The 13761-nt window shown below is 36.0% G+C and overlaps 1 protein-coding gene across 5 annotated transcripts; it reads left to right on the forward strand.

Moving 5' to 3' along the window:
• The first annotated feature begins 857 nt into the window (after positions 1-857).
• LOC117613449 lies at positions 858-1669 on the forward strand. Of its 5 annotated transcripts, none has more exons than XM_034342054.1 (3): positions 858-1034; positions 1116-1239; positions 1317-1669. In XM_034342054.1, exons 1-3 carry the CDS (start codon positions 1011-1013, stop codon positions 1463-1465), a joined length of 297 nt encoding a protein of 98 aa, XP_034197945.1. In that variant the 5' UTR covers positions 858-1010; the 3' UTR covers positions 1466-1669. The 5 variants fall into 5 exon arrangements, with proteins under 5 accessions (XP_034197945.1, XP_034197946.1, XP_034197943.1 ...); XM_034342055.1 differs by having other exon boundaries at positions 1116-1235; positions 1317-1662; XM_034342052.1 differs by having other exon boundaries at positions 858-1235.
• The last annotated feature ends 12092 nt before the right edge of the window (positions 1670-13761 follow it).

Here is a 13761-nt window from a genome sequence, read left to right on the forward strand (position 1 = left end):
CTACCATGGTGATACAGTGGCGATACAGTGGTGATAAAGGGATGATAGAAATTGTTGTTTGTGTTTATTTTGGTTTCTTGTTTTGTTCCATTTAATTTACTTTTCTTTACTCATTCCTAGTTTATAATTGGATGATTAGCACATTAATTTGTGTCAATTATTAATACAACAATTATATATATCAAGAATAAGACGAACAACATATCATATCACCAAACATAATCATACCACCAAATATAATAATGCTTTTCTTCAACCCATCACCAAGCATTTGCATATTTATTCATACCATCTTTTTTTAATACTTATTATTTTTTAAAATTATTTCTAAAAACGTGTTACGGTCTAATTATGATGCAGCTAAGTGCCTCTTTTTGAATGGCACATTGTTTCTTTCTTCTCTTCTTCTTCTTTCTTTCGAATGAAGTAGACCTATTTCGACCCGGCTCGTTGGGCTTAGCTCGGTCCAACCCGATGGGCTTTCTGAAGTCCGACCCATGAATCGGGTCTGGGTTTTGAATTTTCTAAAAAAATCTGCCCGCCCTAGCCCGTTATTTTCTCTCTCCTTTTTGAAGTTTGGTCCGGTCCAAGCCCATTAAATTTGGGCCGAACTAGTCCGGCTTGGCCCATTGACGAGGCCTAGGGCCCTATTCGATAAAGAAAACGGAAGTAAACACATAAAAGTATAAAGGTGAGTGTAAAAACATGACTTTTTCTTATTTTAATTTGTTACCTAACAAATCCGAAAAATTTATTCCAATTTAAAAACAACTGTTTGAAACAATAAAAAAAGTTAATGAAACGAACATACACTAATGGCAATGAAAAGAGTAATTATAAAAAGAGCTTTCCACTAATAAATCCATTCTAAAAGTTAATTATACTCCATCAAGCCCTCTTCTTATTCCCAGAATCCTTAGCCTCTTCCTAAATAAGGCCCCTCCCTAGTCTCCCTAAAGTTAAAATGAATAAGGGAGGAGGCGGCAGCTCTAGGAACCAGTTTTGTAACAATGAAATTAGAGCAGGAAAGGGCAGTGAGTATGTTGGGATAGCGGACTCTTTCAATGGACCAGGTCAAGGTGCTTTAAACTTTTCTGACAATAAAGTTATTGCAGGTGAACGCTCCAAGCAGGTTGGGGTCACAGGAGTTGGCAACACCACACCGACGAATAAGGGAGGAGGCTGCAGCTCTAGGAACCAGTTTTGTAACAATGAAATTAGAGCAGAATCGGGCAGTGAGTATGTTGGGATAGCGGACTCTTTCAATGGACCAGGTCAAGGTGGTTTAAACTTTTCTGACAATAAAGTTATTGCAGGTGAACGCTGCAAGCAGGTTGGGGTCACAGGAGTTGGCAACACCAGACCGACGAAGGCTCCAGCTGGTGCTGCATCCTATAGTTTAGGAGAAGAAGAAGCTGAACGAAGCCAATTGAAGAAGGACATGATCAATAGGAAGAAAAAGTAGTCTGTTTTTCCATGCTTTAAGTTTAATGGTGTGTGTTCGATGTACGAAAATAAGAACTGATACAGCAAAGATCCAGGCTTGTAGGCCTCTTATTATGAATAATTAATATTGTATAATATTATTGTAATATTATTGTATATTATTATAATTAATATTGTATAATATTATTTGCTGTGCTGATACAGCAAAGATGGACATTCTATCTTCTAATGTTGCTTGCAATTTTTTGTCCTACAAGGATATTTGGGTAATTATTCACACATAGGGGTATTTTGGTCATGTTTGTCCAACTTCAAATTAAACACACTTAATTTAATAATCTCAATTCAAAATCACATGATAAAATACCCATATGTTATAAAATAAATGAATCCCACATAGGTAAAATTAGGTGGGAATTAGTGGAGATAAAGTTAGTAGGTATTAGTCAAAAGATGGGATAATGGTTAGGTAAAATTATGTGGGAATTAGTGGAGATAAAGTTAGTAGGTATTAGTCAAAAGATGGGATAATGGTGTTGGGGATAAATCATTATGTCTCCATTAAGAGCCATTTACTTTGCCTATAAATAGGCATTATATTTGCTTGTAAACACACATAGAGAAGAGGAAGAGAAGGAAGAATGAGGGTGAGTGAGTTGAGAGGAAAGAGAGCAAGAGAGAAATTCTCCAAAAGAGAAAATTGAGTGAGCCATTCATATTGTAAACACTAAAGTTGTAGCCCTATTATTTTACATAGTGAAAAGTTACTGCTGCTGCTCTCCGAGGACGTAGGCATAGCCGAACCTCGTTAAATGCTGTGTCTCATCTACTTTACGTGCAGCTCAATATTCGCACATATCCCAGTTCATTTTACAACACGTTATCAGCACGAGAAGCTCTCAGGTATAATTTTTGTGCTGCACTATTATCTATACTACTAACCATTATGTTGATGTAAGGAAGAAAAGTAATGGAGGAGTTGTGGTCTGCTAGAGAGATATACAAGCAAACCAACTGGAAGGATAAGCTCCCTGACTCTTACCTTTTCTATTATTTTATTATTTCTCCACACAATTTATTATCCATACAACATTATCTATTTAAAAGGGTGGTGCGGGTTTATCGTCCACTCCTTTACTTTTATTTAAATGTATGGAGCAGAATTAGTGCCCATACAAGCACGTTTACTTTATCGTAAATTTACTTTTACTTAAAGTATGATGTGGAATTAACCCTCATACTTTATGAAATTACTTTACTGTACATTATTTATTGTATGGTGTAGGTTTATTACCCATACAACAGTATCTATTTAAAAGGGTGGTGCGGGTTTATCGTCCACGCCTTTACTTTTATTTAAATGTATGGAGCAGAATTAGTGCCCATACAAGCACATTTACTTTATCGTAAATTTACTTTTACTTAAAGTATGATGTGGAATTAACCCTCATACTTTATGAATTTACTTTACCGCACATTTAATTTTATTTAAGGTATGATGCGGGATTAACGGCCATACAGCAAGCTATTTAATTTATGAATTTACTTTACCGCACATTTAATTTTATTTAAGGTACGGTGCGGGATTAATGTCCATACAGCAAGCTATTTAATTTATGAATTTACTTTACCGCACATTTAATTTTATTTAAGGTATGGTGCGGGATTAACGTCCATACAGCAAGCTATTTAATTTATGAATTTACTTTACCGCAAATTTACTTTTATTTAAGGTATGGTGCGGGATTAACGTCCATACATCAAGCAATTTAATTTATGAATTTATTTTACCGCACATTTACAATGGTGCGGGTTTATCGTCCATACCAGTAATTTATTTACCAACAATTTATTTTATGGATTAATTGTGCTGTATGATGAGTTTTTACAGTATGCAGATCAGGACCAGAAGTTCCTTGATCCTCATCATACAATTACATCAGGACTTGAAGATTCTTGATGATGATATTGATATGAGAGCTGGCAGTCTCTCCGGTACTATACTTGTAAACAAGAGATCAGACTTGAAGATCCTTGATCCTTGACATGTAAATAAGGACCTAGAGTCCCTTGATGATGTAATAGTACCGTCTTGGTTAAAAGTGCCGTACACATGAATAATAACTGTACTGGAAAATGTACTGCACACATTAATAGATATGTATTCATGACTTGATGAATAGTACTATTCACATTAATAGTGACGTATGCATAAATATTAACCATTTTGAGTAAACCGTCACTATATACAAAAGGGAACCTGCAGTTCCTTAAACTCATGGATGACCAATTAAATGAGATGCCAGAAGTTTCTCAAAATATGGACAATTATGTAAGGACTTGAAGTCCCGAAATATGTACAGAAAATTGTAAAAATGTCCATACCATGAGAATATGTGATTTTGGCCCGAAGTTCAAAATCTAAGGGGATTGAATATCCATACCATGAGAATATGTGATTTTGGCCTGAAGTTCAAAATCTAACAGTGTTGAGAACCTAAAGTTCCAACAGTTAAATGGACAATCCTTGAGGTATTATTGCAAATTGTGGTACACCACATATTTTCTTGGCATAAGAGAATGATGAATTTAATAAAGTTAGATTTTGTTATAATCGACACCTCAAGGAAGAAATATATTTTGTGAATCCGGTTGTTAAAAATACACCGTGAAATGGATAATATCAGTATAAACTTCAAATGATGAATTGAGGCTCCCCACATAATTTGGCCGGAAGCCCATGGATCCAAATATATGAGAGATCCTAAACTTGAAGTTGTGGGTATATAGTAGTTAATGTTCTTCACTACTATATTGCGATATTATCGTGGTCTTTACTCAATTCATATTTCATGTCCATTTGAAAAGGGCAAATAAATTCTGAGTTCTGTGTTTAGCCTGGGCCAGAAATTATGGGCTCACATGCGTTGAAATATGAAATTTGGGAGAGTCGATGTGGTTATTTGAACCTATAAGGCACAAGGTTCCAAACCGTCATTTTGATAAGACGTAAAAACCATATGTGCAAGTTTAAGAATGTGCGCAATTATTATAACAGCAAAGGAGCATAAAACAGATAGATTTTTTCCACCTGCAATGAAGGTGCAGGCCCTGTAAAATCTATAAAATTACATTATGTTCTGGAAGCCTCGGAAGGAAGAGGACGGCGCCTCTTAAGCTTAGCCATGAGCCTCTCATGGTCTCCCAAAATTCTTTCATTTGAGACCTGCAGCATGTCTAGCCTTCTCAGTGTATCAACGAAGTACGAATTCACCAGTTTCAACAAGGAATTATTCTCTCCTTTAAGTTTCTCAACCTCCTGTTGAGACTCATGAAGCATTCTTTGAAGAGACGAATTTTCAGTTGTTAGCCTCTGAACCTCGTTTGCTCTAGCACGCAAACGATCAGCCATGTTAGAAGCAGAAGCAGCACTCTGAATGCTAAAAGCCATTGAGTCATCAATAGCCTCTTCCTCAGACCTCCCTGTCAACAACATTTCATCCATTGGAATAATGAAATTCCTAGCTACTATGACAGCAGTAGCATCATTCATCATCACAGAATCATTAACTGTGAGATGACGATTTTGGGATACAAAGGATGGACGCCAAATTTTGGCGTCACTGGTTGTTGTGGGAGCATCGTTTAAATTGAAATAATTTGGGCAAGAAGAAGAGGAAGCCATTTTAAGAAGGTTTCGAAGAAAATCTTACAAAAACTAAAGTTTCAGAAAATGAAGGAAGTTGAGTTGAAACGCAGTTGCTCCAATCAAGTTTTGCAAAGGCAATATCTATAGACGAAAATGTGGCAACATTTTCAGGATCCCATATCTTCTCGGATCCCCATATTATCTTTTTCTTTTCCAGAGTCCAAAACTTCACGTGGCCTCTGATAATGCCTGTCGGCACTTTCGGCGTTTTCAAGTATTATTTTCGTCAAAGCCGATTTTGCTTTACGGATTTCACGGAACTACTTTTTCAAAAATATCCCGAGAATCTCGCAATTTTCCTATGGTTAATTTGAAATTCACCGGTTCTACCTATTCATTGTATTTGTGTATAAATGTGTTACTAACGAAATTTTCTTTGCAGAAGACATCCAGTTTTTCCCATACCTAGTGATGCGATATCTACTTGTTTTTCTTATCAGGAACTGTGAAGGCGACATTATGCTCTAATCTCCTTAGGTCCTTGAGAAATGAGAGCTTGTCGTTTGCTCCCACCAGCTTCCTTCCTTAATTGCTGAGCTTGTTGTCTGCTCCCACGAGCTTCCTTCCCTGATTGCTTACCTTACCTTGCAATCAATATCACAATTTTTGTATCTTTTCTTTCTTTTTATAACTCTCTGTTCATAAGGGATTTTATTTCTTTAGAATGAACATCCGAAGAAAGAATCCATGCAGTGATCCTAACTCTGAGGGTTATTTGTTTTTGACAGAGTGAAGAATTGTGACTTTTGCTTTTGCAGGATATAACTAGATCATCAAGCACTACATTTACTGGGCAGATACGAGCTCGAATGATACTTGAGAAAAGTTTCTCCCACCTAAAGATGTAAGCAATACTTGTGTTATTTTATGCTTATATACTTATTTGATATTTTATCTTGAAAGGTAACCAAATGGGGAGATAAGTCTGTTCCAAAAGAATGGCTTGTATGTATCCATGAATTATTAATGCAACTTTTACAAATTGCAAGTTGGATACATTGATAATCCGCTGTATAGATTAAAGTCCCATAAGAACAGAATATGGGTATAGCAGTGATAAATATGATATACGCCTGTTGCGTAGCAAATGATGTGGATTGAAGTCCCGAATGGACAATCCTTTGACATGTCAATATTGATATTGTGCACGCCTAATGCGTAGCAAATTGTATGGGTTAAAGTCCCAGAAATTAATTGACATGTATGTATTAATCTGTGGCATGCCTGCAGCATGACAGATATATGGGCTCTAAATGTTCCAACTCCCTAAATGGAGATTATCCACGCCCTACTATAAAATAACGCTCCATTGGAGGTTATAATCCACATTCTCACATAATAAAATACCCCTGCAGTGGCTTGGGTACCCAAAAGCAAAGAAATGCTTATAATTGATGCATGCGCATGCACATGAGAATGTGGGATCGTGAATTGATGAATGACAAATTTTAATTTTGGAGTAGCTACTCAAATCATCAATGGGCTGTGTTGATTGGAACCACGTTCAATTATTAAATGTCGACAATATCATTGGCCAAAATGGAATGAGGTAATTCCATTATAGATACGAATGAACGTGAAAGAACAACCCACAGTACGAACCCCAAAATTTGTTAATACTGAAAGTTATACTTGGGTGTTCGGAATAAAAGGGAATATACCAACTTTGTATGACACAATGTTTTTGGCATAAACAAGGGATGTTGGGTTTTCTTCATATTTATAGATTCAATTGTGCCCCTTTATTGCACATTTACGGAGACCAACATGTTATCTTTAAGGGTTATTAAATGCACAGAGCATATCACCTGAAGTCCCTAAAGATGTATAAATAGGTGGGTTAAAGCTATATAATGTGTCATAAAGTTTAATCCCTTTAAACAAAATCCTTGAAAGGATTGAAATTGCATGAAGCAAGTCCCTGAAGGACATATGCTTGAAGCACAAAATCTGTACTCAATACTAATGTGCATAAATTGTCTCAGTGAGTACATGGATTATAATGTGTTTGCAACACATTAAAGCTTCTGATGAGTTCAAGAAATATTTTTCTCGACTTAAGGATCGAGCATTGTGCCAACTAGATTCTTGCTTATACTAAGAAAGTATTGAAGCATTTTTATGAGGATTATCCGTTGGACACTTTAATGATTTTCCGGAAGTATGTTCGATCGGACATCATATTTTCCAGATAGGGCTCAACTCCATCACTATCATTTTGGAATGATGTGAGGTATATTTGATGTTATCTCCGCATAACACCTTGTACGGGCATATTCTTTCAAGTGAACTTACAAATAGCCCAAGTTTTGTTAGAAACGCAGACTCTGAAAAATTTCTATGATTTACATAGAGATAGCTCACTGGAAATATATTTACTTACTCAACTACGAGAATTGTTAATGGCTACATCCTCCACTCACTCCGAAAGATTCTCACTCCAAAAGATAGTCATGAAGACATCAGGGGGAGATATTAATCAGGGGGAGCATCCAGAAGTATGCTATACAGATTGTTGTACTCTTCTTTCTTCCTTCCATCAGTTTTCCACCTCACTGGGTTTTCTCCAAGCAAGTCTTTAATGATGCAACTAACATATCACATGTGGTCTTCAAGGGGGAGTGTTATAAAATAAATGAATCCCACATAGGTAAAATTAGGTGGGAATTAGTGGAGATAAAGTTAGTAGGTATTAGTCAAAAGATGGGATAATGGTTAGGTAAAATTATGTGGGAATTAGTGGAGATAAAGTTAGTAGGTATTAGTCAAAAGATGGGATCACTACTACAAAAAGTGAAAAAGATGACCAGAAAACAACGACGGTCTAAGTGAAAACTGTCGTGGTTTTTAAACAGACGACGGTTCTAAAAACACCGTCGTGTAATACCACCTTAGACGACTTAAAAATGGAGATTCAAATGGCTGTTTAAAAACAACGACGTACCTAATTAAACAACCGACGTCTATTTGAAACACATTTCCGCAGTGTAAAATCAAAGCCAACAAAGAACGGCAGAAGTTATGAATCGACCGACGTGGAAAGTAAAGACGATGATTTCAATAAAAGCCGCCGTTTTTACTCATAAAATAACACGACGAGGTTTTCGTATAAGACGCAGTATAATTACAAACAAATCCACGGCTTTAAAATACAAAATATCACCGTATTAAATTAATGTACAACGACGGAAAATATAAATATATCGACGTCATTCTCGTATAGTTCTACGACGTTATCTTTAAATCGTGCTATAAAATTTAACGTCGTATTTATTCATTTTATACGTCGTACCTTTAATTTAAACCGTCGTCTTAATAAGAATTTTTGTTAACAATTTTTTCTTTGATTTTCTTATCCTACGTCGGTAGATCTACTTAATGACAAGAATTGAAATAACCACGACGGTTTATATATAAAACCGCCGACATAATCAAATTTTTCTGAGATCCCAAGGGTTACGAAATCTAACCAGATGGAACTCTGTTCCACATCATAATCTTAACAGATGACACAGATTTGCAATCAGAGAGACAATTTTTTGGAAGTTGATGATGTGTGTGCGTTTGTGTATCTACAAATATTATACCTAACGTCGTTGCAAATTTGCAATCAGAGAGACAATTTTCAACGACGTGTTAAATAATCTACCATGACGCGAGTTATTACTTATGTACTTTAATTTTTGAGTTTACTACGACGGTACCTACAACACTACTGTCGTATTTATTTACCACGTCCGAAGTTAAATGTACCGTCGTATTTTGTAATTTATACGGCGTAGTTATATGTAACCGCCGTATTATTTTTTTGAAATGGTTTTATATGTAAGAAACTTTTCGTCTACCTGACTTATACATGCACTGTTTCCAAACCCGATTAAAAATTTCAATCTTCCAGAGAAAACTTTTTGTCTTTTTTCCTTGTCAGAGCACTGCCAGAGTATCTCATCGTCTTGCTCTCGTCTTCTTCGTCGTCTCTGAACTTAAACATCATCTTCCTCTTGCTTTCATTGCATGCAAAAGGTAAGCTTTCATTTTCACTATTTTGGTTGCTGTTTTGCATGCTCATACGTTTTTTGTTTGAAAAATCTTTTTACCTTTTTTCTGGTCAAAATCATTTTACTTCTTTCCAAGTTTGATAAAATATACAGACAAAGATGGAAAGTTTCCAACTTTGAAGACAACTACCTCAACTAAACAAGACGACGGTAGCTTCATATTTACGTGGTTAAATATGTAGACCACGACGGTTCGTCAATCGTTCTAGCGTCGTCTGAAAATTGACAAAGTTGTTTTTAAAATTATAGTCTTTTTTTTATTTGCTTGTTTAATTGCAGGTTTGATTTCTCTGAACAATGATTTTTGTTTTTCCATAATTTGATAAAATATAAAGAAAAAGAAAGTAGAGTTGGTATCTAATATAGACGACAGTATCTTATTGTTTTACGTCGTGTGAATGTTAATACCACGACGTCATATTAAAATACCGTCGTCTGTATAAGATTCCAAAACTTTCTTTCTTGGCCTTGTATTTTATCAAATTAGAAAACAAAAACCATGGTTCAGAAAAATCAAATCTGCAATCAAACATTCACAAAGAAAGAAAGAAGGGTTTTGGATCCTTATATAGACGACGGTATATTACTATTGACGTCGTGTGAACATCAATACCACGACGTTATATAAATATTTCGTCGTTTATAGTTAATTATCACAGCGTCCGGTAAATATCGACGTAATAAGTTATTATTACGTCTTATTTTATATTATTTCGTCGTTGTTTAATTACCTTGGTTTTAAACATTTATTACGTCTGAGATTATTTTATTGCGTCGTTTAAAATCATATCATACATCGTATTTTATTAATAACCGTCGTTTGTGTTCTTAATCTTTTCCTGAAATATTTTCACTTGCAGTTTTGTCTGTAAAAATGGTTTCTCAACACCAAAGTAAGGACTCTGGCTCCAAGAAAATGGAGGTAAGGAGCTTGGAATGGTAACTCCTCAAGAGAAGTCTTCGAAGAAGATGAAGTTTGCTTCATCATCTGCTGAGACAGAACCAACCAGCCAGACAACAATCTCTGATGATTCAAAGTCTGGTCGAGGTATGAGCACAATGCCTTGTGTTGTGAAGAGAAAACTTCAGAAACTGAGGCCAATTGTTGAGTACAATAAAAGGGGGAAAGGAATTGGCCAAACACATAGTGAGATGCAGTCCTACATTGGTGTGTTGGCACGCTCCAGAGTTCCACTTGTGGACATGAAATGGTCTCAAATCCCCAAGGATATAAAGGAGCAGATTTGGGAAGCAGTTGACATGGCTTTTGTGGTAGGTCAAGGGGCAAGAACTCTGTGTTAGCTTCTGCTGCCAAGAAATGGAAGGATTTCAAGTCTACACTAACGAGGCATTATATCCTTCCATACACCAATGGCAGGGAGAAATTAAGCCAACCCTCTGAAACATATAAATTCATAGAGAAAGCACAATGGGATGCCTTTGTAGCTTCAAGGTTATCCAAAGATTTTGAGTCTGTGCATTCTCAACATTCACAGATTAGGGAGAAACTTGAGTACAATCATCGATTGTCTCGAAAAGGATATGCTGGATTGGAGGATCAATTGGAGGAAACCATGCCTGGGGTAGAAATTGATCGATCTACCTTATGGAAGAAAGCTAGACAGGACAAACATGGTAACATCCCCGATCCAAAGGTGGCAGAGAAAGCAAAATTAATTGTAAGCCTACTCACTCTTTTTTAAATTTTTATTAAACTGAGACATAATTCTTATTACGTCTTATGTTATATTTCGCGTCGTGTGAATGATATTACCGCGTCGAAACTTTTTAAAAAACGTCGTTAAAGGTCTAAATCAGGAATCACTACTCTGTTTTCTTTAATTATAGCATAAGATGTCGGTGGTTCATTTTAGCGTTGTGTGAATGATATTACCACGTCGAAACTTTTTAAAAAACGTCGTTAAAGGTCTAAATAAGGAATCACTACTCTGTTTTCTGTAATTATAGCATAAGACGTCGGTGGTTTATTCATTTCGTCGTTTTAAAAAATTAACCACGTCGGTATAACTACCGTCGTGATAAATTATAATAACGTCGATTTATATGTTATTGCGTCGTGTGAAATTATATAATACGTCGTTTGTATATAAATAACCGTCGTGTGTTTTTTGTTCTTACTTTTTTATATATCTTTGTTTTAGGATGAATTGCAAAAACAAGTCTCGGAAGGCAAAGTCGGTGTATATGGCAGCAATGATGTGCTGACCATGGCTTTGGGCCCCGAGCATCCAGGCAGAGTGAGAGGAGTAGGTGCTGGGATTTCCCCAAGGCAGTATTTCAATTTACCCAAACCCCAGAGGATGAGCTTTGACGACCGTTTAAAGGACAGTTTAAGAGTTCTCCTTCAAGAAAAGACTAAAAAGATGGAGGATAAGGCAAGGGAAGAGGCTTTGAGGATGGAGGCTAGAACCAAACAATTGGTAGAGGCTGAGAGGGAGCATTTCCTGAGTCAACTTTCCCAATTAATTCCCAATTTTGATCCAAGCATGCTTAAACCAAGAATTAGCCAAAGTCCCAAAAATCCAATGTCTGACAAAGCAAGCTGCTCTGGAGGTGATGTGAGATCCTTACATTTTGAGGATGATACTGCCAAAAATGGGAAACATCAGGAAGAAAAGGTAACATATCTGAACTTTGAATTCTCTATTTTTTTAAAAACTATTAGACGTCGTTATTATTAATAAAACCGTCGTTTGAAATACATACCACGACGATTTTAAAAATAAACCGTCGTTTGTATTTCAATACCACGTTGTATTTAGTTTACTTGTTTTACACGCCATTAAATGTCGTTATTTTTAAAACTTTGTGGTTTTTAGACGACGGTGTTAGTCATTCCCGACGTAATATATAAATCCCACGATGTTTACTATTTACCATCGTCTAATAATTTAAGACGTCCATAATTCTTACATACTGTCTTGTGTTTTGTCTTACCACGACGTTTGAATTTAATTTTTTTACTTTCTCTACATTCTTTATTACTTACAACAGAAAAATGAAGGAAATCAAGATGAAGAGAAGAATGAAGAAAAAAAAGATGAAGAGAAGGAAAAAGAAAAAAAAGATGAAGAGAAGAAAGAAGAAAAACAAGATGAAAAGGAGAAAGAAGATGAAGAAAAGCATGACGACAAGGTATGTTCACATAACTTTGCCTTTTTTATTTGTTTTTCAAAATTTCAGACATCGATATTTTTCTTTAAACCGTCGTTTGTTTACAACTTAGACGGCGGAATTTTTTTCTAAGACGTAATAAATTATTCACCACGACGGTTTTTTCACCGTCGTTTAAATTCTTTTAAGACGACGTTTTATTCCTTAAACCGTCGTTTTTATTGAATTACCACGTCATTTTTTTATTTCTTTAAACAGGTTATTGAAGTTGGTGATTATTCAAATATGGAGGCGCCATCTTCTTTAAAAAGCCTTTGTCGTTATGTGGAAGCGACACTCCTTCCTGAGGATAAGCTCCTGCAATTTACAATTGATAAGGAGGTGTTTGGTGGTGATCGCGATACCTTCCTCCTGCCTGAAGATATTACACAATTTGCAGGCATGGAAGAAATTGGAGCTACTGTGGTTGCTGTATATATGAGGTTTGTCATTCTAAAATAATGCGTCGTTGGTTTATATATTGCGTCGTCTTAACTAACTAACCACGTCGTTAGTATGTACCGTCGTGATAAATATATTATAACGTCCTTTTCTATTTCAGTACGTCATGTGAAATTTTATAATACGTCGTTTTGTTATACATAACCGTCGTGTGTTTTTTTGTGCTGACTTGTTTATATTATTTTATGTATTTAGGAACTTACATGATGTTTTGAAACAAGCAAATATGTGCAGCATGGTTGGCTTTATCGACCCTGCTTCAGTTAGTGCCAACTCTGGCACAATAGCTGACAGATCACGACTGGTAGCAGCTCGACTTCAGAAGATAGACGGTGAACAGATTTTCATGATGCCTTACAATCCAGGGTTAGTCTCCTTAATAGGATTTTGTTTTTATGATTTTCAATAAATGACAGCGTATAAACTAACCACGTCGTTGTTTTATTTTATTGAGTCGTTTGAAACTACTAACCACGTCGGTAGTTATTTATCGTCGTGATAAATATATAATGTCGTCGTTTTCTACTTTATTTCGTCGTGTGAACTATTATAATTCGTCGTTTTTGTAAATAACCGTCGTTTTTATATTAATTTTGTGCAGCCGTCATTGGATCTTGCTGATTGGGAGAGCAAAGAGGGAAACCGTCTATTTTCTGGATCCTCTGCCCGGAAATCGTGTGGTCGATGAAGAGGCCAAAAACATCGTGAACAGTGCTATAAAAATATATAATTCTCACATAGCCAGAGCAGGCCCTAAATCAGTAATTTGGAAAACACTGTCAGGCACACCAAAGCAACCCAGCAGTGTCGAATGCGGGTATTATGTGATGCGCTTCATGAGGGACATCATCATGGATCCTTCCTTGGCGTTTGAGAAGAAGGTAAGAAGAAATTACCTTCATACATTTTACG

The sequence above is a fragment of the Prunus dulcis genome, unplaced genomic scaffold (genome assembly GCF_902201215.1).
Source record: "Prunus dulcis unplaced genomic scaffold, ALMONDv2, whole genome shotgun sequence".
Lineage (NCBI taxonomy): Eukaryota > Viridiplantae > Streptophyta > Magnoliopsida > Rosales > Rosaceae > Prunus > Prunus dulcis.

Excerpts from the sequence above, each read along its gene's own strand:
- LOC117613449 (XM_034342052.1), top strand. The coding sequence starts at position 965 with ATGAATAAGGGAGGAGGCGGCAGCTCTAGGAACCAGTTTTGTAACAAT. Across the intron at positions 1,236-1,316 it reads AATTAGAGCAGAATCGGGCA|GTGAACGCTGCAAGCAGGTT; the intron begins GTGAGTATGTTG and ends AAGTTATTGCAG.